This window comes from Onychomys torridus, chromosome 22, assembly GCF_903995425.1.
Source record: "Onychomys torridus chromosome 22, mOncTor1.1, whole genome shotgun sequence".
Classification (NCBI taxonomy): Eukaryota; Metazoa; Chordata; class Mammalia; order Rodentia; family Cricetidae; genus Onychomys; species Onychomys torridus.
Genome location: NC_050464.1, coordinates 2509557 through 2535905, shown reverse-complemented (window position 1 = coordinate 2535905; position 26349 = coordinate 2509557). Strand labels below are relative to the sequence as shown.

At 46.6% G+C, this 26349-nt stretch overlaps 1 protein-coding gene and 1 non-coding gene across 3 annotated transcripts; both read right to left on the bottom strand.

Moving 5' to 3' along the window:
- Nucleotides 1-9729: 9729 nt before the first annotated feature.
- Nucleotides 9730-15299, bottom strand: Hmgb1 (high mobility group box 1). 2 transcript variants are annotated; one of them, XM_036172269.1, is made up of 4 exons: nucleotides 15154-15299; nucleotides 12735-13044; nucleotides 12224-12398; nucleotides 9730-11433 (listed from the first exon to the last, which is right to left on the bottom strand). In XM_036172269.1, exons 2-4 carry the CDS (start codon nucleotides 13028-13030, stop codon nucleotides 11257-11259), a joined length of 648 nt encoding a protein of 215 aa, XP_036028162.1. In that variant the 5' UTR covers nucleotides 13031-13044; nucleotides 15154-15299; the 3' UTR covers nucleotides 9730-11256. The 2 variants fall into 2 exon arrangements, with proteins under 2 accessions (XP_036028162.1, XP_036028163.1); XM_036172270.1 differs by lacking the exon at nucleotides 15154-15299 and adding an exon at nucleotides 13398-13558.
- Nucleotides 15300-21202: 5903 nt separating this feature from the next.
- On the bottom strand, nucleotides 21203-21277 carry Trnaa-agc. Its single transcript has one exon. It is a non-coding gene; the product is annotated as a tRNA-Ala (tRNA).
- Nucleotides 21278-26349: the final 5072 nt, after the last annotated feature.

Below are 26349 nucleotides of genomic sequence, written 5' to 3'. Positions count from 1 at the left end.
TCACCTAACTGCTTTCGTGGACCGCCACAGGCGGGGAAGGCACGCTATGGCGCCCTCCTCATTCCAGAGGCCCTGGGTGGAAAAATCTGTCTTGAAGAAATTCTTTGGCTTTCTGAAAATTAGTACAAGCTACTCCTTTATTAGTCTATGGCAGTGAAATCTCAAAAACAAAACAAAACACCATAGATTCAGATTTTCTTTCATCAAAATGGGGCTTTCAAAGAAGGAGCTTTGAGTAGGCCCCTCCCAGCAATTGAGGAAATGCTAAGTGATAAAAATTCCTCCAGAACAAGCACTCTGCACAGTTCCATGGGAGAGTGGCCTGGAGCTGGGCCTGTCTCCCTGGTGACCGTCCTAGCCTCTATCCCTGGCCAAAGTTCCACCCCTTAACTTGCCAAATGCAACTGGAGAGCATGGCCAGGCTCTCACCCTGGCCAGCCACATGTGCCTGCTGAATGCCTCGCTAGAGTGAAAGGGAAAGGAGGTGGGTGAGGGGCAAAGATGTGAGCTAACCATGAGGCTCTGACAGGAGCAGGATTGAAATCCATTCATTCCTTCTTCCTCTTTCAGACATCATTTCCACAAACACTTGCACAGTGGAGGTGTGGAAGCCAATAAAGGTATCCTTTCTTTTTGCTCCTTTGGTTTGTAATTATCTCCTTTCAAAGTGGGGTGCTTAAAATATTGCAAAATAGAAATACTTTTATGGTTTTTTTTTCTTTTGAGACAGGGTTTCTCTGTGTAGCTCTGGAGCCTATACTGGAAGTCGCTCTGTAGACCAGGCTGGCCTCAAACTCAGAGATCCACCTGTCTCTGCCTCCCCAGTGCTGGGATTAAAGCCATGCGCCACCAATGCTTGGCTCTTTAATGATTTTTTTTTAAGTGAGTTTTTTTTGTTTGTTTGTTTGTTTGTCCAATGTAGCTCTAGCCTGTCTAGAACTCCCATGTAAACCAGGCTGGCTTTGAACTGCAAGAGAGCTGCTGGGATTGAAGCCATGTGCTACCACACTTTTTTTCTTTAATACTTTCTTTTTATTTTCTATGTATGAATGTTTACCTACATGTATGTATGCTCACCACGTGTGTGCCTGGTACCTTAGGTCAGAAGAGGTTGCTGGATCTCCTGGACTGGAGTTACAGACAGTTGTGAACTAGGAACAGAATCTGGGTCCTCTGGAGAGGAGAGCAGACAGTACTTTTTTTTTGTTTTTTTTTAATTTATTTATTTATTATGTATACAATGTTCTGTTTTCATGTATCCTTGCAGGCCAGGAGAGGGAGCCAGATCTCATTACAGATGGTAGTGAGCCACCATGTGGGTGCTGGGAATTGAACTCAGGACCTCTGGAAGAACAGCCAGTGTTGTTAACCTCTGAGCCATCTCTCCAGCCCATAGACAGTACTCTTAACTACGGAGCCATCTTTCCAGCCTCGGTTTTTGTATAGCGCACAACTTACTTGCCTGGTACTTACAGAGGTCAGAAGAGAGCATTGGGTTCCCTGGAACTGGAGTTATAAAACGGTGGTGGGTCACCAGGTGGGTGCTGGGAATTGAAACCAGGTCCTCTGCAAGAGCAACAAGTGCTCTTAACCCCTGAGCCATCTCTCCAGCCCAGTTTTAAGCATTTTTGTCAATAACAGTTGGCAACCACTTGGTGCTAAAGTTAAGAAAAATACATCTGGCAGAAAAATGAAGACATAGCAAAAACCATTAGGAAGAAAGGGAGGGAGGGAGGGAGGGAGAGAGGAGGGAGGAAATTTGCACTTGTCTTGTTATTCCCCCACCCCACCCCTTTAAAAATATTCCTGGCTAAGACTGGAGAGATGGTTCAGCAATTAAAGTGCTTGTTGCTATTGCAAAGGGCCCAAGGTGAATTCCCAGCATGCACATGGAGGCTCACATATGCTATGCCTGTAGCACCAGTTCTGGGGAATCTGATGCTGTCTTCTGGTCTTCCTTACCAACAGGCACTAACATGGTGCACATACATATAAGGAAGCAAAACACCTATACACATAAAGTAACAATAAAAGTAAATGAAATATTATTTACTGTTATTTGGAGCACATGTTTTGTTTATTTTTAGGCTTTAAAAATATTTTATGTGTATGAGTTTGCCTGCATATGTGTCTGTGCATCATGTGGGTGCAATGCCTGAAGTGGCCAGGAGAGGGCATCAGATCCCCTGAAGAGGAAGTTACAGATGGTTGTGAACTGATACGTAGTGCTGGGAATCAAACCCAGCTCCTCTGCAGGAGCAGCCAGTGGTCTTAACTGCTGAGCTCTCCAGTCCCTAAGGCACATATTTTAAAGAAAACAACTCTGACATAATTACCAACTAATAAATTTTTGATATTCTGAAGGTTATAAAGAATGATAACACAAACAAACCAAAAGCAAAAAAAGTGTTAATGCCTTTGCAAAATTTGTTTTCCTGCCCATTCCACCTGACAGACTCAACTGATTGGCGTCTACAACTCTGCAGTGTCCTGAAGATAAAAGAAGCCTTTGTTCATCTCCAACCTGAAAGGTCGTAAAATAACAAAGGATAAAGAGGAATTAATATCTCAACCAGTGGGTTTGCTTGGTTTTTCACATGTTATCTGCTTCCATTTTATTTATTTTCATGCTTTCCTCCACTATGGGTTTGAACCTTTATTGAGTCCCAAAGAGTAAGACCTTCCCTATTCCTTGTATGCAAAATTATCTGAATAGCCTTTTAAAGTTTCACTTGAGTTAACTTTTTGAAGGGAGTTTTGGTAAAATCCACCCAATGTGGCTCATCTGTTGCTTTAGTTGTTATTTGGTGTTGATTTGACAAAATACACTACAAAAGCTATCTGACCTAATGAAGGTTTATCATGGTTCCTGATCTGAGGGTCCGGTCCAGCATGGTGGATAAGGTTCCAGCTGTGGAGGCAGGAGCTCCAGGAAGTGTGGGAAGTAAGGAACTATGAATGCCTGTGCCGTGGTGGCTGCCTCCTTTCTCCTTTTATTCAGTCCTCAGTCCCAGACCATGGGATGGTGCCACCCACATTCAGGAGGGGTATTCCCCCTTAGCTAAATGTCTCTGGAAATTCCTTCATAGACACTCCCAGAGGTGTGTCTCCTAGGTGATTTCAAAGCTCCCATCACATCCTCTGATTCAGCAATTTCACTGTTTGAAATCTATTTATGTCAAAATAAAATAATCATAGTGATGTGAGTATAAGGAACAGATAGTCACTGGAGCCTCTGTCAAAAAAAAAAAAAAATCACAAACTATCTAAATATTTAATACAGAGCAGAGCAAATCTGTGAATGAAAGTTCCTAGAAAAAATATGCAGCTTTCCCTGAACCTTCTACAAGGCTAATTAGTTGATTAGAACTTCAATAATTCTGGAGAGGTTGGAATGCTGCAGATCAGGAGCCCTATTACAACTTATCTTGGGCTCTGTGTATCATTAGCTTCCACCAACCCCAAAACTAATAGTGTCCTCCACTCTGCTGTGACCTGCAAATATTTCCATTAATGTATTTTAAAAGTCTCGGCACTCAGGAAGCAGAGACAGGCAGGTGAATCTGTGAGTTCCAGGCCAGCTGTGGATACACAGTGAGACCCTGTCTCAGGGAAGAAAAAAAAAGTGTCTTGATTTCCAACTGTCTATTTAAAAAAATCAGGAAACTGCTACCTGAGTGCAGCAGGGAACTTGGAAACGTAAGTTTTGTCCTAGGCCCTTGATCTTAGTTATGCTCTTTGAGAGGAGAGCTGTGTCTTTTCAATTCCTTCAGTGGACTGTCACAAAGGCATTAGCTATGATGCCATTATAGACAATGAATACTGGGTCAGGGCTCAATTGTAGATACTACAAAACCAACAAGACAGGTTGGTAAGCTCACAATGGAGCTTGCAAATAGCATGTAAACATATTACCTTTTTTTTTTTTAAGTGCACATATCTACGTGCAAGTGAAAACATTTCATACATATAAAATAAATACAATGGTTGAGGGTGTAGCTCAGTGGTACAGCACTTACTTAGCAGGAAGATGGTCCTGAGTTCAATTAACAGAGAAAGTAAAAAGAGGTTCATTCAATATGTCACTTCAGCTATCAACATACATACATATGCATATATGTGTATATATGTATACACACACACACACACACACACACACACACATATATATACACATATATATGTGGAGGACATATGGTTAGCCTTTCTGATTGGTAGAATCATACTGTTAGTGTGTGTATGTATGTGTGTATCAATAAATTTAAATATCAAAGTAAGGGCAACTGTGTTTTTTGTATGGTTTTTTAAGATATATTTATTTATTTTATGAGTACTCTATCTGCATGTACACCTTTATTTTAGAAGAGGGCACCAGCTCCCACTACAGATGGCTGTGAGCCACCATGTGGGTGCTGGGAATTGAACTCAGGACCTCTGGAAGAACAACCAGTGCTCCTAACCGCTCAGCCCGTATGTTTTGTTTTTTGTGACAGAGTCTCACTGTGTAAACCAGATGGACTTGAACTCAGAGATCCCCCTGCCTCTGCCTCCAGAGTGCTGGGACTAAAGGCTGCGCCACCATGCCTAACAAAGCTTTTCAGAAGTTTCTGCAGTGTGTGTGGCCATTCTCCCTTCTGGAAGGGTCTGCTGCAACAGCATCCCCCGGGCTGGCTGTGGGGAGAAGAGAGTCCAGGCAGTGAGGGCAAGGAGGCAGCCCCGGAGGGGAGGGGGGACAGGGGTCAGGGTGCCTTACATAGTTCCTGTGTGCTAGAGAGAGGCATGGCAGTTGTCCCCTGGATCTACAGGGGCCGCTGTCTACTGTGTAAAGTGGTACAGGCTAGACTCCTGTCACTCTACAACCAACCTCTTCGCCTCTAACTTGAGTGCTATGACCTGACACTAATCCTGTGCTGTACCACGCCCTGGGCTGGATGGCCTCCAACAGAGATGGTTCTCCTGCCTCTGAGCGCTCACATGCCTAGCCTCTTCCCAAACCCCCAGGCAGCGAGTCCATATGACATATGGCAGAGCCAGGCCAGGTGGGAAACAGAGACTGGATGGACCACAGCTGTGTCTGCCCTTAAAATTTTGTCTCCAGGTCAGCTGTTCTCAACCTGGGGGTTGAGACCCCTTTGACAAACCTCTATCTCCAAAATATTTGTATTATGATTCAAAACAGTAGCAAAATTACAGTTATGATGTAGCAGTGAAAAGAATCTTATGGTTGGGGTCAGCACAGCATGAGAAGTATTACAGGGTCAGTGTTAGGAAGGTTGAGAACCACTGCTCCAAGTCTTCCCCTTCCAGCCTCTCCAGGTATTAGTACATAACTTGGTTTTTGTACGCTCTAACTTTATGATTCGACTGCTTATAAACAAGGACCTTGAGCCAGTAAGATGGCTGAGTGAATAAAGGCACTTGCTGCAAAGCCTGAAGACCTAAGTTCGATCCCTAGGACCCACATGGCAAGAGAGAACAGACTCCCACAAGTTGACCTCTGACCTGCCTGTGTGTCATGGCATACACACGCAAGAGATTTTTAAAAAGATGACCTGTGGGGCCAGAGAGATGGCTCAGAGGTTAAGAGAACTGCCTGCTCTTCCAAAGGTCCTGAGTTCAATTCCCAGCAACCACATGGTGGCTCACAACCATCTGTAATGAGATCTGGTGCACTATTCTGGTGTGCAGGGATATGTGCAGACAGAACACTGTATACATAATAAATAAATATTATAAAAAAAAAAAAGATGACCTGTAATTGAAACCAATAACCAAAAGATGTAAAAAGCTCCTAAGTAGTGACTGTATGTAAATCTAAGCAACTAAGCCTAATTACACACTTCTGCTAGGACTGTGTTTGTAATGGTCTGGAAGGCTGTCTGCTGTCATAAAGTGCCAATCCCAGCAAAGAACTTTCTCCTGTCAAGGCCACGCTCCTGGTCTGTTCCACCTCCACAAACAGCCCATCTGCCGATGGCTAGAAACCCACCCACATTTCAGACCTAACCCCCTTTTCCAAAACTGTTTGGGGCAGCTTTTGTAAGACTGAACCACCACTCTCCTCAGAAAAACTAGAAACTTCAAAATAAAAGGTGTCAAAATGGGAAGTTCCTCAGTTCCACGCTGATTGAACACCTAGTTATGTGGAATCTTCTGGCAATTCAGCCAGAGCCATGCCAATGGTCCTTCAGTTCGGATTTTGCCTGTTTCTGATTATGTCTTTGGGAAATTCTGGACAGATAACCATATTTTAACATTTTATCTTTTATTTTTAAAATAAAGGTTTCTGCCCAGTGTAGTGGCATGTGCCTTTAATATCAGCACGCAGGAGGCAATGGCAGGCAGAGATATGTGTGTTCAAGGCCAGGCAAGGCTATACAGAGTCCCAGGACAGCCAGGGGTACAGTGTCTTAGTGTTTACTATTCCTATGAGACACCATGACCAAGGCAGCTTGTTTTTTGAGACAGGGTTTCTCTGTAGCTTTGGTGCCTGTCCTGGAACTCACTCTGTACATCAGTCTGGCCTCGAACTCACAGAGATCCTCCTGCCTCTGCCTCGAAGTGCTGGGATTAAAGCCATGTGCCACCACTGCCTGGCTTGACCAGGCAACTTTTCCAACAGAAAGTGAGATCCAGATTAAACGAGTGCCCTCCAGCCTCAAGGAAAGTGTGTCATCCAGCCTCCTCCCAACAAGACCACATTCTCCAAGAGGGCCACATCTCCTAATAGTGCCACTCCCTATGTTTATGGGGACCAAATATTTTCACACTACCACAGAGAAACCCTATCTCAAGAGAGAAAAAAAACAAATCTTTTTTCTAAATTTTATGCGTATGAGTGTTTGACCTGCATGTAAGTCTGCGCACCACATGCTCACCTGTGAAGGCCAGAAGAGGGTGTCAGATACCCCCATCTAGAGTTAGAGTTGTGGGTGGCCATACAGATGCTGGGATACACCCGTCCTCTGGAAGAGCAGCCATTCCTCCAGCCCCATTATATATCTAGTTATGCAACTAAAGAGGAAAAGAACCCAGGGTGGATCTATGCTCCTGAATCCCTTATTTGAGGCACAAATAGTTCAGGGGCACCTTTAGCTGCAGTGAGTCCAAAGCCAGCTTGGGCCACACAGGACCCTGTCTCAAACAGATGAACAAAAAAACAAATGGGTGGGACCAGCTCGGTTGTGAACTGTTCCTTCACAGTACCTGATTTTAGTTCCCAGCACCCACATGGCAGCTGACAACCATAGGTATGTATTTCCAGTTCCAGGGGATCTGATGTCCTCTTCTGGCTTCCATGGACACTGCATGTGTGTGGTGCTTATATACATGCAGCAAAACATGCATACACACAAATTTTTTTCAATAGGCACGTGTGGTGGTGTGCATCTTTAATCTCAGCACTGGGGAGGCAGAAGTATGTGGATCTCCGTTTGAAGTCAGCCTGGTTGACATAGTGAAACCCAGTCTCAAATAACATTTTTTTAAAAAAGGAAAAAAATGTACCATGCCTTTCCGTTTTTCTTTTGGAGCTGGAGATCTGAACTCTACACACACACATTCTGTTACGGCTCCAACCCTTCCCTGCTGCTCTAGCCCTGGATTCCAATTTCTGCACACCAAGCTCACATCCCTGAGATTCCATAGCTGTATTACATCCTTTCCTGTTGATAAATTTGTCAATAAACTCCACTAGTTAGGGCCCAACCCAGTGACCACGTTGAATGGGACAGTTTCTCCCTGGCAGATAGGTTAAGTGTGAGTGTTGTGTGGTTTGGATTTCTATGCTATAATGTATCATGGAATTGCATTTCTAGAGTACAGCAACATTCTGCTCCTTACTCAAGGAAGTAACTTGGCTGAACCCCAGGGAATTTCCTAAAATTATTAGCACTGCTTTGCTTAGGGATATGTAAACCAAGCAGCTCACCTCTTCACATGGCTAACCTGTTTTAACCTAGTATTGAGGTATTTCAAGGATCACAGAAACTGATGTAAATGGAAAAACAAGCTTTAAGGAACTTCACAGCCCCTTATCTATGAACCTAATCAGTGGGCAATGGTTCACTTAGGACTTAGACTTAAGCTGTGCTGTGTCCAGATTTGCAGTGATGTTAATACAGGCATGTTTGAGGACAAAAAGCCATGACATGAGGCTCTTCTCAGGTACATTGGCTCAAACCTGGATTTGGGATTGGCCACATTCTGCAAGCCAAAGACTGGTATTTGCTCCTGTGTGGTTCAACACACTATACCATCTGGGCTATACTTGATTTCCTAAGCACCAAGGCAACTGTTGAATAGCCGATGTCTAAAATGTGTTTTCTTCTTCATCACTTACCTTTTGCCCTGTAGTGTTATGTACCAGATTCCTCTTCCAATTTTTACTTTCTTGGAAGGTGGGTGATGGTGAGACAGGGTTTCTGTGCATCCCTGGTTGTCCTGGAACTCAGTATGCAGACCTGGCTGGCCTCAAACTCAAGCGATCCCTCTGCCTCCCAGTGATAGAATTAAAGGTGTGCTCCACTTCGCCCAGCCAAATTTCACTCTAAACAAAGCATACAAATGTAGGATGCACATTCTGGTAGTTGGGAAGCTGAAAGCTAGAAAAGACAGTTTGATGCCGGCCAAATTCAACCCAGAAGCTAGGAAACGAAATTCAGCATGCCAGCGATTCTCTCACATCTAGGTCAGTGATGACTTGCAGGAGTGGTGGGTCCTGGAGATCAAATTTAAAATTATCAAAGTGTGACAAGTGTCATTTTTACGTTACAGAAAATTCACTAGGTGTGGTGACACCTATCAGTAATCCCAGGATTTGGCACTCAGAGGTGGGATCCAGTCTTCTGCTATATAGCAAGCTCCAGGCAAGCTTGGGCTACAAGAACACTCCTTTAAACACAATACCAAAACATATATACTTTATAGTCTTGATTCCATTGTGCTGTAACCGTCTCAAGCTTGAAAGTAATTCCCCTACCTTTCCAAAAATGTTTATACAAGTTTTATATTGCATTACTTAAGTAATTTCCACTCACTTTCATCAGCTTAAAACTTAAGAGCCAAAACACAGTTCCAGGGGATACTTGCTTCAACACTGAACAGAACTCATTAATTCTCAAACTTAAGAGATTTTGTTCCATTTCTTGATGTTAAGATCTGAAGCTGGTTAAGCAAGGCAAACTGTTCCCATTCTTAACAGCTGTCACGACACACCCACTAAAGTTACAAAGAAGTTCCTTGAGGCAGAGTTCACTTTTAAATCGCTTACTAACAACAGATGTCCACAATGGTGGTTCTAAAGCAGAGAGCAAACTTTCATCCAAGTCAGTGACTTGTTCCTAAATTAGTAATCAAGATCTCTACAGCCTGAGGTCCACACTACAGTTTTAAATTAATCTTAATTAACTCAACATTTTAACATCTTGAAAGATTATGGTCTCTATCTATCCATATTTGGGACGTTTGATAAACTTTTATCTTATTCATATCATTTTAAATTTTATTATTGTTGTGTCCATGAGTGCAGGTGGTGAGCATGTAGTCAGAACTTTTTGGAGGCTGGTTCCCTCCTTCCTCTGCTGGTCAGGTCCTCCGTACAGCTGTTGCAGTCTCACTAGCATGGTCTAAGTGTTTTTAATGGGAAAATGCCTTGAAGTTATTTACTACCAGGCACTAACAGCGTGACAAAAAGCTTAAAGTTCTTAAGTGAAAGTCATTTAACTAATATTTAAAACCTCTGCAATTATTAGTTTATTAGTATCATCCAGGACTCATGTTCAGTATTCCTCCTCAAATTACATAAACAAACGCAAATGTAAAGAACCCAAATCAAAATTATGTAACAAACAGCACTCCATCACAAAAGCGCATAAAAGTACAAGAACGCTATTTTAAAACACTGGCACTTTAAGAGAATGATAATCTCAAAAAACCACAAAATTGCCAAATTGTTCCCTAACTATTAAGCAGATTAAAAATGACTAATGAATGAGTTTGGGTTTTATAAAGAAAAACCAAATGGATTGGACAACTGGTACTAATGTGCAAAGTTTATCGTCTTCTCTTGTATCTGATTTATCCAGGGATAAATCACAATATAGGAAAATATACCCTCACTTTAATTTTAAATGTGGCATAGTTTTAAGAAAAGCTGGCTCAACTAATTAAAAATACTTTTCAAACAGTCAAGTTTCCTGAGCAATAATCCTATAGCTAGATGGGCAAAGGCATTTCAGCCAGCGTTCTTACCACAGCCTCTGCTAGGACTGAGGTCAACAGGTTTAATCTGGCAGTCTTGTATTTGAAGCTCACGCTTTTGGGGACACATTCTCAGGTCTTTAACAGGGAACTGCAGAATGTCACTGCCATTACACAGTAATGGAAGTTAAGAGTCCTTGTAATTAGAATAGAACATACTTTTCTATTAGTCCTTCAAGGACAGACTTTCAGATGGTTTGATTCTAATAATCCCACACCGTGTGATAGAGTCGATCACTAATCATTCTCAGCTTTGCATGTAGGTTATGTACTATCTCTTTATCCAACTGATCACGACTTTGGAGTTTCAACTATGGATGAAAATGTTACCCCCATCACAATATGCAGGGCGTGTAGATAAAAGCTTTTTTTATCCAGCTAACTATATGAAAAGAAAACACTGCAATAATTCATGTGACCCAAAATGGGCAAAAGCAAAAGACTAGCTTCCCCTTGAGAAGAAAAATTTCAGACCTATGAAAAGGACAACAATACTAATAAAAAAAATTGTATTTACTTAGAAGCATTCAGAATGTCAACAAAACAGCTGCAATTTTTTTTGCAATTACAGAGTGGTATTCAGTTAACAGAACAACAATTATCTTCGTATAAGCTGCATCAGAGACAACTGAAGATGGAAAAAAAATAAAACAAACAAAAAAAAAAATAAAAAAACGAAACAAAAAAAACCTACCGTCCCCATATATAACTAATTTGTGCTGTGCACCAACAAGAACCTGCTTTAAATTTCCATGCCAATTTACAACCCCCAGACTGTACCAGGCAAGGTTAGTGGCTATTGAAAATACCACCAGGACAGGGCTAGCTAAAGACACATTCGGTAGTGTGTTAACTATACAAAAAAAGACACTGTACAGTTTAAAAACAAATCTTACACAGCCTTACATTTCAATTTTTTTCTTTAAAAGGAGTGAGTTGTGTACAGGGGGGTTAAATGCTTTATAGACAAGAAAAAAAAACTGCGCTAGAACCAACTTATTCATCATCATCATCTTCTTCTTCATCCTCGTCTTCCTCTTCTTCCTCCTCTTCCTCATCCTCTTCGTCCTCCTCCTCATCTTCCTCTTCCTTCTTTTTCTTGCTCTTTTCAGCCTTGACGACCCCCTTCTTGGCCGCATCGGGTTTTCCTTTAGCTCTGTAGGCAGCAATATCCTTCCAAAACAAAAGGAGGAGAAAATAGCAGAAGACACACACACAGACACACAGACACACACACGTGTGACAGAATTTCAGTCTCCACAACACACGTCGGCCCACTGAACCCCCCAAATGCTTAGAGCATTGGGAAAGGCCCATAAAAATGAACAATTAGCAATCTACAACTCAGAGATGCCAGTCCACTATCTGTACTGTTATGCCTCACTGAGGTGCAATTATGTACCACATCCTAATTCTCGTTTATGAGAACTAGAAGGCAGAGACTGATCAAAGGGTAACACTGCCACCTTCTGAACACAAAACAGCATTCCACAGGTTTATGTCCAGACCCTAATTATTCATAGTAGAACACGGGTGTATGTGTGATATGGATATGTTAGTAAGCACGCATTAACAGCTAAAAATGGATTCTTTTCAGAATAAATGAACTTAAAAATTAGTTTAAGTTTTTAAGCATTTCAGTTTAGGTATAGGAATCACAACTTTTCTTCATCCTATTTATAGTTACTTTGGCAGGCTTGAAATTTAACTTTTTTAAATCCAAAGTGAACATAATGTATATAGACAGTACAGTTACGTAGTTATTTTGCCTAATCTATTTTTGTACTATACGCCTAACCATTTAAAAATCATTCTCCCCAAAATAACACCCAATTTCCTCAAACGTTGGAGATATCAAGAAATAAAATTAAAACAAATAAAATGGACTCTGCAAGCACAAAGGAAGCTAAGTCATCAAGTGGAATTCACCCACCACCTAGTATTTCTTTCCCACACTCCTTACCTTCTCATACTTCTCCTTCAGCTTGGCAGCCTTCTTCTCGTAGGGCTGCTTGTCATCCGCAGCGGTGTTGTTCCACATCTCCCCCAGCTTCTTCGCAACGTCCCCGATGGACAAGCCGGGGTGCTCTCCTTTGATTTTGGGGCGATACTCAGAACAGAACAAGAAGAAGGCCGAACTAAAACCAGAAATTTATTTTAAAATTTGAACAAAACCAAACATTGTCAAACCTGTACTGTTTTGCAATATAAGGACCTACCAATCTCATACGCTGATATAGGACATTCTGAATTAGTTTTGAACAATTTCTAAAGATACAAAGGGGTCAAAAACTATAGTAAGTGACAGACTGTGTAAAGGAACCAAGTATCTGAATTCAAATGCCTTGGCTAATGCATGAGCTATAATTTTGAGACCTTACATACATGACCAGAAACCAAACACTGGACACTCAAAGTAACTCAATCAATTTATATCTACTTGTGAAACACCTCAAAATAAAAGCTGTACTTACGGAGGCCTCTTGGGTGCATTGGGGTCCTTGAACTTCTTTTTGGTCTCCCCTTTGGGGGGGATGTAGGTTTTCATTTCTCTTTCATAACGAGCCTTGTCAGCCTTTGCCATGTCTTCAAATTTCCCCTTTTCTTTAGCAGACATGGTCTTCCACCTTTCTGAGCACTTCTTGGAGAACTCTGAGAAGTTGACAGAAGCATCCGGGTGCTTCTTCTTGTGTTCCTCCCGGCAAGTTTGCACAAAGAATGCATATGAGGACATTTTGCCTCTCGGCTTCTTAGGATCTCCTTTGCCCATGTTTAGTTGATTTTCTAAAAGAGAGCATTTGATGTTAGTAACGACACTGAGATGAGATTGGGTGGCAAGGCAAACCAAAACTTGTGTCGTTTAACAGAGCGGTGACGACAATCTCCCATAAAAGCCAGACAGAACATTGCAAACGTTAACCAATTCCTAGAAGTGGCGAAGCCACAGACTGAGAAGACAGGACACAGGAAAAAACCGGTCCCCCAGTGTGATCATACATAAAGTGCAGATGGACACACTCAAGCGTTCGCTGTCCGCCTCTTCTAAATGACTGCGCAACCATTAAAAACCATCTTAAAATCTAAAAATTTCTTTTCTTCAACCAACCAGACACAAACGCTTAAAAAGGAAAACGCACCCTGTCCATTAGTGGACTTTGCAGTGGACAAGGAAATGATCCCGCAGACCTTAGAGAATTACAGGCCTAGAACAGCGGAAAGGGGGCGGGGGGGACCCCAACCAAAACAACACGTCCCCGCCGGGCCCCTCAAGTTTGCCCAGCTCTAACAACACCCCGGCTTCGCGTCCAACTTCGCTCGGGAGGGCGGGCGGGCCGGGCGAGGCGGCCGCCGCCGCTTCCTATGGCTCTGGCCCGGGCCGCGGCGCTGCTCTGACTACACACGTCCGGTCTGAAGTTTCTCCGCGTAAACAAGGATGGGGGACAAAAGCCACTCCTGCCGCCGCCGCCGCCGCCGCCGCGGGGGTGTCTCGGCCGGGCTTCCCCCGCCCCCGGCCTGTCCTTAACCCGGGCCCGGGGAAAGTTGGGGTGCCCGGGCGCGCGGGCCCCGCTCCCTCCCTCCCTCCCTCCCTCCCCGCCCGCCCAACTTGGCCCGGGGCCGCCACGTGCGCCCGGAAGGCCGCAGGCTCGCGCCGCCGCCGCCGCCGAGCCGCCACCCCCATTTTGTCGGCCGCGGCGCAGGGAGGGAGAGGAGGGAGAGAGAGAAGCCCCGCTCGAAATGGGGGCTGGCTCCGCCCGCGGCCGCCGGGGCCGGCGCACGGAATGGCCGCTGCGCGTCTTCCCCGCCTGCGCCGCCGCCGCCGCCGCCGCCGCCGCGAGGGCGAGCGCGAGGCAGCGAGAACATGGCTCCTTCCCTTTGTGTGCGCGCGCGCGTGTGTGTGTGCGTGTGCGTGTGCGCGCGTGTGAGTGTGTGCGAGGAGACTGAGGCGCGCGGCGGGCGGGCGGGGCGCTGGCGCACTCGCCATGGCGGCGGGGGAGGGGCGGGGGCGCGCGGCTCCCCTCCCCCGCCCGCCCGCCCGCCCGCTCGTCCGCCCGCCCGCCCGCGGCCCCCGCGCCGCCCGTCTCCCTCCGCGCGCCCCGCCGCCCCCGCACGGAGGACGCGGGGCTGTGCCGAGCGAGGAGGGAGAGAGAGGGGCGAGAGGGGAAGAGGGGGGGCGGGAGGGAAAAAAAAAAGTTGCCTCAGAACTGCTGCGCCCAGCTTCCCCCGCCCGCACGCCCGCCCGCCCGCCTTGTTTTCTCTCCAGCCAGCAGCGCCGGGCCGAGTCAGCCATGTTCCAGCGAGCGCAGCGGCGCCGCTCCCCCCCTCGCCGCCCGCTCGCCCGCCGCCGCGCCCGGCCCGAGCCGCCCCGCACGGCCGCCCCCGGCCCACCCGCGCCGCCCTCGCCCGCAGCGGCGCCCCGCCCGCCGCCCCGCGCTCCCCGCCGCGGCCGCCCATGCAGCCGGGAAGCGCCGCCGCCGCCGCCGCCGCCGCGGCCGCCCGCTCCGCGCACGCCGCTCGCCCGAAACGCTCGGCCCCGGGGGCCACACAAACACGTTTTTAAAAATTAATAAAAAATAGTCATCGTCTGAAACAAAAAAAAATTTTTTTTTAATTTTTTTTTTTTTGCGCCAGGGAAGCACGGGCCGCCGCCGCCGCCGCCGCCGCGGCGGGTGTGAAGTGGCGGCTGCCCGAGGCCCCGCGGCTCGGCTCGGCGCGGGGCAGCGTTCGCGGCGCCCGGCGGAGCCTCGCTCCGTGCGCAGTTCCCCCCACGGTCCCCCCTCATTTGCCTTTGTGTGGAGCCTGACCCGCCGGCTCCGGGCCGCGGGGATCCGGCCGCCGCGCGGGCTCCCCGGCTGCCCGAGGCGCTCTCCCCGCCGCTCGCCGTCCCGCACTCACCCTCCGCGAGGCACAGAGTCGCCCAGTGCCCGTCCGGCTCTCGCTTGCCCCGGCGCTGTCTCTATGGAGCTCAATGTACTGCAATGGCTGTGAGAGCGGGAGCCAGACGCAGCCTCCTCACTCTCTCCGCTCTGTAACATTACTCTCCAGCCAGCGCGCCTCCTATTGGCTACCGCCAACTCACGGGGCTCGCTCATTGGCCCGTTCCCTCCCATTGTCCTGACCAGAGCCCGCGCGCCATTGGCTGGCCCGGGGGACACGTCACCGAGGATTGAAACAGCGCGCAAATCTGAATGTGTGTGTGTGTGCCGGGCCGAGAGGCTGAGGCGGGAGAGGCAGCGGCAGCCGCAGCAGCTGCTACGGGAAAGCCGAGCTCCATGGTGTCTGTGTGCCTGCGTCTGCCCCGAGCCGGCCCCACGCCCGAGCCGCGGCGCGCGCGCCCGGGGCCCGGCTCCGCCACAGCCACCGCCGCGTCCGCAGGCCCCGGCGGCTCCCGCAGGCCCGTCCCCCCGCCCGCCCCACGCTCCCGCCCCGGGCCGTTGAGCCGCGCGGCCCGTGCCCACCGAGGCCTCCCCCGCAGTGGGCCGACGGCTCGGGGAGGCCTGCGGCCCGGACGCGGGGGACTCTGCGGGCCTCGGGACGGCCGTGCTGCTGCAGCCCACCGCGGGACTCCCCGCCCCGGGGCCGCACGGCGTCGGGCCCAGCCTGCCCGGAGGCCTGCTCTGCACCCACGAGCAGGCAGGCGCCCGGTGGTTGCACCCCCGCTTCTGCAACTTTTTTTTTTTCCCTGCGATCAAACACAAAGCACCGTTTTGGACTTCCCGGACACCAAAGCTTTATTCCGGGGAGTTAATGCACGGCCACTGGGTTTGCAGACCGGCTGCTCCCAGGACACGTTTGCCAGGGCCCAGCTAGAATTAGCGAGTTCATTAAAGACCGCCCCGCCCCGCCCCCGTCCACACACACTGGCTGTTTCTGCGACTGGGTGTGGATTACTGTTAGAATCAAACGAATCTTTGTGATCGCTATCTCCCCTTCGATCACACCACTTAGTGCATACATGTGCCTGCTCTAGGATTACCAGACGTTTGGGGCTACTGTTACCTGACGGATCAGGCGGGCGGAGAGCGCTGGGGCCCAGACCCACGGCTGCTGCGCGCTCCCACTCTCCAGGCTGGCTGTAGTCACGCTTAGGTCTCCGGAGAAAACAGTCAGGCCCGTCCAAAGGCCACAGGCGTACATTAGTCTTGATGGATCTACTATCCCCCGCTTTCAGGGGGGCAGACCACACCTCTCTTCAGTTACAACAGACATCCCCAGTTTTTTTAAAACTCTCTGACATCTTATACGCTTCTCTACCCAACAAAGAATTCCTCCCAAATGCAATCGATCCACGTCAAAACAGAGCACAGTGGGTTAGATTTCTATACCACTTCCAAGGCCCTGTTATCTAATGGGTTTGCTCGAATTTATTACGCTTATTGAGAATAGGTTTAGATAATCTTTTCAGTGGTTTTTAATGTCCACTGTCTTTTTTAAAAGAAAATATGCTCTTAGTCTCAGGGAATATCATCGGTGTGAACGGACAGTACACTGAAGAAACACACACACACACACACACACACACACACACACACACACACACCCTGTATTGCTGGGTGGGATGGCAAATGCCTTTAGTCCCAGCATTCAGGAGGCAGAGGTAGGAGGATCTCCATGAGTCCCAGACCAGCCTGGTCTACCAGTGAGTTCCAGGCCTGCCCAGGGCTACATAGTGAAACCCTGCCTCAAAAAGCAAACAACCAAAAAAACCTATCTGGTATTAAGAACTATATGAACAGGCATTGTGCACTATCAATATTTAAAATACCTTAACTTTTAAATTGTTATTCTCTCATATATTTACCCTTCCTGCTACAAACCGAGTTGTGTGTGTGTGTTTTCTTTTCTTTTTGTTTTTGTTTTGTTTTTCCAGACAGGGTTTCTCTGTGTAGTTTTGGAGCCTGTCCTGGATCTCACCGTAGACCTCGAGATTCACCTGCCTTTGCCTCCCAAGTGCTGGGATTAAAGGCATGCGCCATCACCACCACCTGGCCCAAACCAAGTTTTGTACTTTAGATACCTCTACATAATTTCAGTCCTGTTGCATCATCTTAGTTCCTTATAAAATACTCAATAGAGGGGTGGAGAGATGGTTCTTGGTTCAAAGCACCTCCTGCTCCTGCAGGAGACCTGGGCTCAGTTCCCAGCACTTACATGGCAGCTTACATACGTATAAACATGCACATAAATATATAGATTGTATTAGAATAATTAAAATATTTTCAATAGCATCCCCACTAATGCAGCACTGTCAATATTCTCCAGCATTGTTCCTGGGCCAGCTGCGCACTCTACTAGTTATGTAGACAGTGGGAGGTTTACTCTTGGAGGTAAATTAATGGTTGACAGAGCAACAAGAAAGGAAACCTGAGGTTTCCAGTTCAGGAAGGGAAGGAAGTAATGGGCTTCGGAGTTGAACAGCCAGAGGTTCAAATCTACCATCCCTGTGCAGCAGGTTTCTCATCCTTGAAACAGACACCAAGGCTTATTGTGAGGATTACATTTTACATTTTGGATACAGGGTTTTGCTGTGTAGCCCAAGCGGGCCTCTTTGTCCTCTCAGGGTTTGATGGTTTTCTTATTTTAATTACATTTAATAACATTTGTGTGTGTGGTACCTCCAACCATAGGATGACACCCTCCCCGCCTTTGAGACAGGGTCTTCTGTGTAGCCCAGGTTGTCCTCTAACTCATGAGCCTCTGAAAGCTAGGATTCCAGGCATGTGCCACCAAAGGTGGTGCCTGACCTGAACTTTCTTTCTTTGTTTTTTTTTTCTTTTTGTTCTTTCTTCTTCTTCTTCTTCTTCTTCTTCTTCTTCTTCTTCTTCTCCTTCTTCTTCTTCTTCTTTTTGTGGTTTTTTTAGATGCAGGGTTTTTCTGTGTAGCTGTGGCTGTCCTGGAACTCACTCTGTAGACCAGGCTGGCCTTGAACTTATGGAATCCTCTGCCTCCTACATTCTGGGATTAAAGGTGTGTACCACTACCACTTGGCCAAACCAGAACTTTTTATTTAAAGTTTAAAATTGCATCCTGCAGACCCCTTCCATCCCATAATTTAAGAAGCCTCCCGTCTAATCTTGAGGCTTTCTTCCTGTTTTAATTTCATGTGAAGGTGAAAGGTCACAATTCTAGTTACACTGTTTGTCTCTTTTTTGTTTTGTTTTTCGCTGCAAACAGCACTGACCTTTGCCTGGTCGGGGCTGCACTTCTTTAAGATCCCACACTGGAGAGATCTGCAGGGTTCTACTAGCAGGGATTTGATTTCTGTATTTGAGAGGAGATTTAGGTCAGTGGCAGTTTCCCAAGGCCCTGAGTTCAATCCCTCCCACATGCTCAACACACACACACACACACACACACACACACACACACTGAAGTTTTAAAAATAAATTTTATTTATTTATTTATTTTCGTTTTTTGAGACAGAGTTTCTCTGTGTAGCTCTGGCTGTCCTGAAACTCACTCTGTAGACCAGGCTAGCCTTACAGAGATCCTCCTGCCTCTGCCTCCCTAGTGTTGGGATTAAAGATGAAAAATAAATATTTTTAAAATGCACAATCTGCTGGGCATGGTGGCACACACTTTCAATCTCAGGACTCAGGAGGCAGAGGCAGGTGGATTTTTGAGAGTTCAAGGCCAACGTGGTCTACAGAGTAAGTTCCAGGACAGCCAAGATACAGGATTACACAAAGAAACCCTGTCTCCAAAAAAACAAAACAAAACAAAACAAGACGGGTTGGAAATTTAGCTCAGTGGTAGAGCGCTTGCCTAGCAAGCACAAGGCCCTGGGTTCGGGCCTCAGCTCAAAAAACAAAACAAAACAAACAAAACAAAAAGCAAGCAAACACACAAAACCCCAGAACAGTTCAGTCTACACTAGACTTCTTAGCCCTGATCTCGAAAGCTGAAGCCCACTCTTGCCTTCCATGTGGCACACGAGCCACAAATGAACACATCATTTTTATCTAACTGGAAAAGTCTAACTGGCAGTTTATCTAACTGGAAAAGTCTGAACACCATGTTTAGCCAAGAGTTATAGCCCTTTCTGGTTTTGTTTTGTTTTTTGTTTGTTTGTTTGTTTTTGAGACCAGGTCTCACTGCACTGCCCAAGCTGATCTAAAGATGTCCATCCTTCTACCTCTGCCTCTGCCTCCATCAGGATGGGATTACAGGCATCCTTCATGAGTCTGCGTTCTGTTCCCTTCTTTGATATCCCTAGGACAGATGTAGTGCCTCTCCTTCTTTACAATCCCATAATATTCTGCTCATGAATTACTGAACTCACTGTGATTGGCAGTTACTGCAGCTCTGCCTGACCCACCCACACTGTGCCTCTCTCTTCTGGGCTGGGACTCACCTTCTGTTTAGATGCCAGGCACCTAGTACAGTGCCTGGCAGGTAGTGCATGCTCAAATTAGGTGTGTTGGACACAAATGAATTAGTCGTGGGGTGAGTACTTATGGTGCATTATTTTAATTTTTCTTTTCCATCTTTGTGTCTAAGTGTCATGTCTTTTTAAATCAGAAGACAGGAGAATATAATAAATAATATGTTGTTATACTCAGACAGAGCATAGATACTAAGTGAACCCCATTCCTGTAATTTAAAAATGAGGCCTGGATCTTTAATCCCAGCACTCAGGAGGTAGAGGCAGGCTGGTCTCTATGTATTTGATACCAGCCTGCTTAAAGAAGCTCTAGGCCAGCCAAGGCCACACAGTGAGACACTCTCTCTCTCTCTCTCTCTCTCTCTCTCTCTCTCTCTCTCTCTCTCTCTCTCAAAAACAGACAGACAGATAGAATAACAAAAATGAAGAGGCAGGGCTATCGCTCGGTGGTTAAGACCAATGGCTGCTCTTCCAGAGGACACAGGCTATTCTCGTAGCTTCCACACAGCAGCTTACAATCACCTAGAAGTCCGGTTCCAGGGTCACAATATCTTCCTCTGGCCTGTGAGGGTACCAGGTATGCATGTGAGACACAGACATACAAACTGGCAAAACACCAGTATGTGTGGCATACACATAAAATAAAATATTAAATAATAATAATAATGAAGACAAAGAAAGATGTGTATGTGTGTATTTATGTATGAGTGTTTCTCTAATATAGACATATATAATTTTATATATATGTTTGTTGTTTCGAGACAGAATTTCTCTATGTATCTGGCTGTCCTGGAACTTGCTCTGTAGACCAGGCTGACCTCGAACTCACAGAGATCCAGCTACCTCTGCCTCCCAAGTGCTGGGATTAAAGGCGTGCGCCACCACTGCCTGGCTTTTATTTTTAATTTATTATTATTATTGGGTATGTGAGTGCATGTGCACCAGCCTATATGTGGAGGCTAGGTGGCAGCTGTTCCCTCCCTCCCTTATTTTCTCCTACATTCCTTTCTTCTTTCCTGTTTTTGGAGACAGGGTTTCTCTGTGGAGCCCTGGATATCCTGGAGCTAGCTCTTTAGACCAGGCTGGCCTCGAACAGGGATCCTCTTGCCTCAACTGCCCCAGAGTGGGGCTGGAGTTGTGTCTCCCCGAGCCACCTGAGATCTCAGTACAGTTGCTCTCATGATGTGCTCTGGCTCACTCTTCATTCGCTTTTCAGAAATGGGTAAAGAAAACAAGAGTCCACCGACCTGCTTCAGGACGCTTTCCTTCAGAGACAATCTACCCTTCGGCTAATGGAGGAGTCACCCAAGTTTGTCCGAATTTTGCCTTGTTTCCTCCCTCATGAAGATTAAGTTTCCAAAGCCTGTTGGGAGCTGTTTGTATTTCTTTTTTTGAGACAGGATCATCTCTCTAACAGCCCCAGCTGCCCAGGAACTCATTATATAGACCAGGCTGGCCCGGAACTCAAGAGCTTCTCCTGCCTCGGCCTCCAGAGATATGGGATTAAAGGAATGGGCCATCACAGCCTGCTTGAAAAGTACTTTTTTTTTTCTTTTGTTTTGTTGGAGCTGAGGATCGAACCCAGGGCCTTGTGCTTGCTAGGCAAGCGCTCTACCACTGAGCTACACCCCCAACCCCTTGAAAAGTACCTGTAAGCACGCACTTTCAGTTTTCTGTGATAAATGCCTATTTGGCCTGGCGCACTCCGCTGTGGTAAAAGTGCTTGTAGCCCAACCTTGACAACGTAAATCCCACCGGCTGAGCCCGAGATGAAGCTGAAAAAAGGAAGTCGTCCAGGGGGCGTGGTGGCGCACACCTTTAATCTCAGCACTCGGGGCAGACAGGTGGATCTCTGAGTTCAAGGCCAGCCTGGGCTACTGAGTGAGTTCCAGGGCAGCCAAGGCCACACAGAAACCCTGTCTAGAAACAAACAAACAAAACAAAACAAACAAAAAACAAAACGCTAAAACTAAACCAAACAAACAAATAAAAAAAAAACCAAAAAAAAACAAAAACCGAAAGAGAAAGACAGAAAGTAGAGGAGAAAGGACGGAGGGAAAGGGTGAGACTCCACGGTTGAGCGGAGAGGTGGAGGGGACTTAGCTGTTTTCTTGTTTGCTCCTTGGCTCTGCATCATTGAAAAGACAAAAGGAAGAGTCAGGGTGCAGCCGGGCAGGGGTGGCACACACCTTTAATCCCAGCCCTAGGGAGGCAGAGCCAGGCGGATCTCTGTGAGTTCGAGGCCAGCCTGGGCTACAGAACAAGATCCAGAACAGTCAGGACTGCAGAGAAAAACCCTGTCTTGAAAAAGCAAACAAAATTCTTGCATGTGGAGATTTGTTTGGGGAGGGGGTTGTTTTGTGTTTGTACTAGCCTTGAACTCCTGCTGGTCCCTCTGCCTCCACCTCCCAAGTGTTGGGATTGTACGTGTTCCATACCTTGCCTGGCCAAGTGAAGATTTTTGTTTGATTGTTTCTTTGTTTGGTTCTTTTTTAATTTAATTTTTTTTTTTTTTTTTTTTAGGCAGGGTTTTTCTCTGTGTAACAATCCTGGCTGTTCTGGATCTCACTCTGTAAACCAGGCTGGCTTCAAACTCACAGAGATCTGCCTACCTCTGCCTCCTGAGTGCTGGGATTAAAGAATGCACCACCACTACCCGGAGCCAAGTGAAGATTTTTATACTCTCTCTCTCTTTAAAAAAAAAAAAAAAAAGTATTTTCTTTAAAAAAAAAAAAAGTGGTTTTTTTTGTTTGTTTGTTTGTTTGTTTTTTAATGTATGTGAGTGTTGTGCCTGAATGTGTGCCTATGTACTACATGTGTGCTTGGTGTCTGATGCCGGATGGGTGCCCTGGGACTGGAGTTTCAGATGGTTGTGTGCTGCAGTGTGGGAGTGGAGATTTGAACCAGGGTCCTCTGGAAAAAGCAGTCAGTGCTTTCAACCCTGGAGCCATCTCTACAGCCCTTTTATACTCTCTTTTTAAGAAAGTTCTATTTAGTTTTATTTTTATGTGCATGAATGTTTGAATGCACATATGTCTGTGCACCATGTGTATGCCTGGTGCCCTCAGGGGGCCAGAAGAGGATGCTGGATCTCCTAGAACTGAGATCACAGATGATTTTGAGCCAATATGATGCTGGAGCTGAAGTCCTGCTTCAGTGGTCCACTGCAAGAGCAACAAGTACTCTTAACCACTGGGCCAGCTCTCTAACCCTGAAACTTGTTAAGTTAAAAACACTAGAGGGGCTGGAGAGGCGGCTCAACAGTGAAGAGCACTGACTGACTGCTCTTCCAGAGGACCTGGGTTCAATTCCCAGCAACTGCCTGTAACTCCAGTTCCAGGGGATTCTACACCCTTACGTAAACATACATGCAAGCAAAACACCAATGCACATAAAATAAAAAATAAATTATTTTTAAAAATACTACATATGATTAGCATCTCTCAGTCATAGTATGTTACCATATTATTTGTGAACTCCCTTCATCCTCATTTCTGTGGGACAGAATTATGTAGCCTAGACTAGCTCACACTTGCAATCTCCTGTCTCTACCCTTTTAGCATTGGGATTAGAGGTGCATGCTACCATGCCCAGTTTTAACATTTACTTTGCGCTTAGACATATTCAAGTGCTTACACCAGAGGTGGAAGGAAAAGATTAAAACAGTCCTTTGTGGAATGCTGTTTAGAAGAAAGCACCCTGCCTTCCATCCCCACCTACACCACAACTTCTCACACACAGGCCTCTGGTAGCTACCGAGGCCTTTGCAATCTCTCATTTTTAGGGTACTGCTACCACCTCTATCAGGAAAGGATGTTTCATTAAGTGGATGCACAGAGACAGACTTGAAACAAGAGGAGAGAGGGACCTGGCCCAGGGTCAGCTGTGGGGGGACCTGGAGCCCTCCTGAGCTGCTCCAGCGCTTCAATGGGCATGTGCTTTGCAGGTGTGCCTTTCTGGGGCATCAGCTGTGGGCAGCACCGAAGCTATTCATACGGTGACTTTCCCTAAGGTAGAATATTTCACTGGTTAGTAAGGGAGAGAAGACCAGGCCTTAAATTTAAAAAATGTTGGGTTTTTTTGCATGTTTGTTTTTTCAAGACAAGGTTTCTCTGTAGCTTTGGAGCCTGTCCTGTAGACCAGGATGGCCTCGAACTCACAGAGATCCGCCTGCCTCTGCCACCCGAGTGCTGGGATTAAAGACATGCGCCACCACCGCCTCGCTCACTGCAGTATTTTTTGTAATACATTCCAAGGTGAACACAATTCCCCTGTCCATCAGCTAATGAGCTGATAAACAATAAAATGTGATATATCCATACAGTTGGATCTTTTTTCAGCTGATTTGATTTGTGTGTCCCTTCTTCTTTCATGAGTCAGTCCTTTCATGAGGTGGGTCCCAGCTCCCACCATCAGCAAGCACCCTTACCCACAAGCCATCTTGCTGGCCCAGGTCTTTCTTGAGATTATTGATATAGGGTTAGTCTAAGACCAGTGGTCACGATGGTTGGGGGAGGACCTCAGCAAAAATCCCAACAAAACAGTAATTCAGGCTCAGGAAAGGGCTTACGAGAAGACTCAGCAAGTACAACACTCACTGCATAAGCCTGACTGAGTTCAATCCCCAGAACCCATAGTGGAAGGAAGCAAAGTTGTCCTCTGACCTGCGCATATATGTGCGCTATTACTGTTGTACCGGCATACTTGTGCATGCACATGCATGCACACATGGGACAAACTTAAATTTTATTTTATTTTAATAAGACATAAAACAATACATTCAGGAAAGCTCATTCTTTGCAGGGTTTGACCTGAGAAATCACATCAACATACCAACCTAGCTTCCCTATCAAACGTGCCCATTAGGGTTTGATTGCACAAGGACCCACAGGCTTCTGTTCGCTAGCTGGGGGCACCTTGTTGGGAGGCCGGGAGCTTTCGGAAGTGGGGTATAGATGGTGGAACCAGGTTTCTGGGGGCCAGCCTTTGAAGGGTCTGGCCTGTCTCCTGACCCTAGCATGTTCTCAGATATGAACAACTCTTTGCTCAGTTTCTCCAGCCGGGAGCTCAGGAGCTCTGCCAGGCCTCCCCGTCTCAGATGGACAGAAGGAAGGGTTCAACTGCAAGTAAGTCACAGCGAGTCTTTCTTCCCCCCTTTCTGTCAGGAGTTTCAGTCCCAAGGTCGCAAACCGAGGGCCATACATTTCTGAGTATAAATGTCTGCTTCCACACAAAGGTCGCCATAATAAAAAAAAAAGAGGCACCAGCAAGTTTGGGCGAGCATGCCGAGGAACTAGAATCCTTACAGACTGCTGATGGGTAGACAAATGATGGAGGGGCTTCGGCGAAGAGTCAAAGCTGTTTCTCAGAAGGCTGGACACACAGAGTTAGCCTGGACCTGGCAACTCCTCTCCAGGGAGCAATAAACACGTTCACACAAAAACTTGCACATCAGTGTTCACTGCAGTGGTTTTTGTTGTTGTTGTTGTTGTTGGTTGGGTTTTTTTTTTTTTTTTTTTTTTTTTTGGTTTTTCGAGACAGGGTTTCCTGGAACTCGCCTTGGAGACCAGGCTGGCCTCCAACTCACAGAGATCCACCTGCCTCTGCCTCCCGAGTGCTGGGATTAAAGACATGCGCCACCACCGCCCGGCTCACTGCAGTATTTTTTGTAATACATTCCAAGGTGAACACAATTCCCCTGTCCATCAGCTAAAGAGCTGATAAACAATAAAATGTGATATATCCATACAGTTGGATCTTTTTTCAGCTGATTTGATTTGTGTGTCCCTTCTTCTTTTTTTGGGGGGGGGGGGAATCTGAGGATGGAACCCAGGGTCTTGCGCTTGCTAGGCAAGCTCTCCCACTGAGCTGAATCCCCAACCCCCATTTTTTATTTGTATGGGTCTAGGCGTTTTACCTGCATGTACACCGGTGCATCACATGTGTACCTGGTGCCCTCAGAGGCTGGAAGAGGGCGATGGATCCCCTGGAATTAGAGTTACAGATGGTTTTGAGCTGTCATGGGGATGCCAAGTGCTCTTAACCACCCCAGCCCCCCCCCCTTTTGTTATTATTTTTGAGACAGGGTCTTCAGGGAGGCCTGGTTGGCTTCTAGCTGACTATGTAGACCAGACTGGCCTCAAACTCACAGAGATCCACCTGCCTCTGCCTATGGAATGCTGAGATTAAAGACGAGCTACCATGCCTGTGAGGTTTTTGGTTGTTTTTTCACTGGGGATTGAGCCAAGGGCCTTCCACTCAGTAGACACAGATCTAGCACTGACGAGCTAGAATCCATTCTTTTCTTCACTTCCTAAAAAATTTTGAGACAAATGGGTGTAGTGGTGCACACCTTTAATCCCAGCACTCAGGAAACAGCAGCAGGAGGATCTTTGTGAGTTCAAGACCAGCCTGGTCTACAGAGTGAGTTTCAGGACAACCAGGGTTACATAGAGACAGACCCTGTCTCAACTGCCCCTTCTCTCCCTGTAAAAATTAGTCTTTTTGAGACAAGGTCTCACTCACAAAGCTATTGAGGCTGGCCTGGAATTTTTGTGAACCTCTTAGCTCACCCTTCCAAGTACTTGGGTTTATAGGCCCGCCACCAGGCTTGCCACAGTTAAGGATTACCCGGCAGTCATGGCGAGTGAGGGCTGGGGAGACGGTGAAATCTTGGCCCGGAACCTCGAGGGCCAGAGTTCATGTAA

What these genes read in the sequence shown, in the direction of transcription:
- Hmgb1 (XM_036172269.1), bottom strand. Translation starts at nt 13,030, where the DNA reads ATGGGCAAAGGAGATCCTAAGAAGCCGAGAGGCAAAATGTCCTCATAT. An exon ending in AATGCACCCAAGAGGCCTCC is followed by an intron (nt 12,399 to 12,734) that starts GTAAGTACAGCT and finishes TTCTGGTTTTAG; the next exon opens with TTCGGCCTTCTTCTTGTTCT. An exon ending in TGAAGGAGAAGTATGAGAAG is followed by an intron (nt 11,434 to 12,223) that starts GTAAGGAGTGTG and finishes TTGTTTTGGAAG; the next exon opens with GATATTGCTGCCTACAGAGC.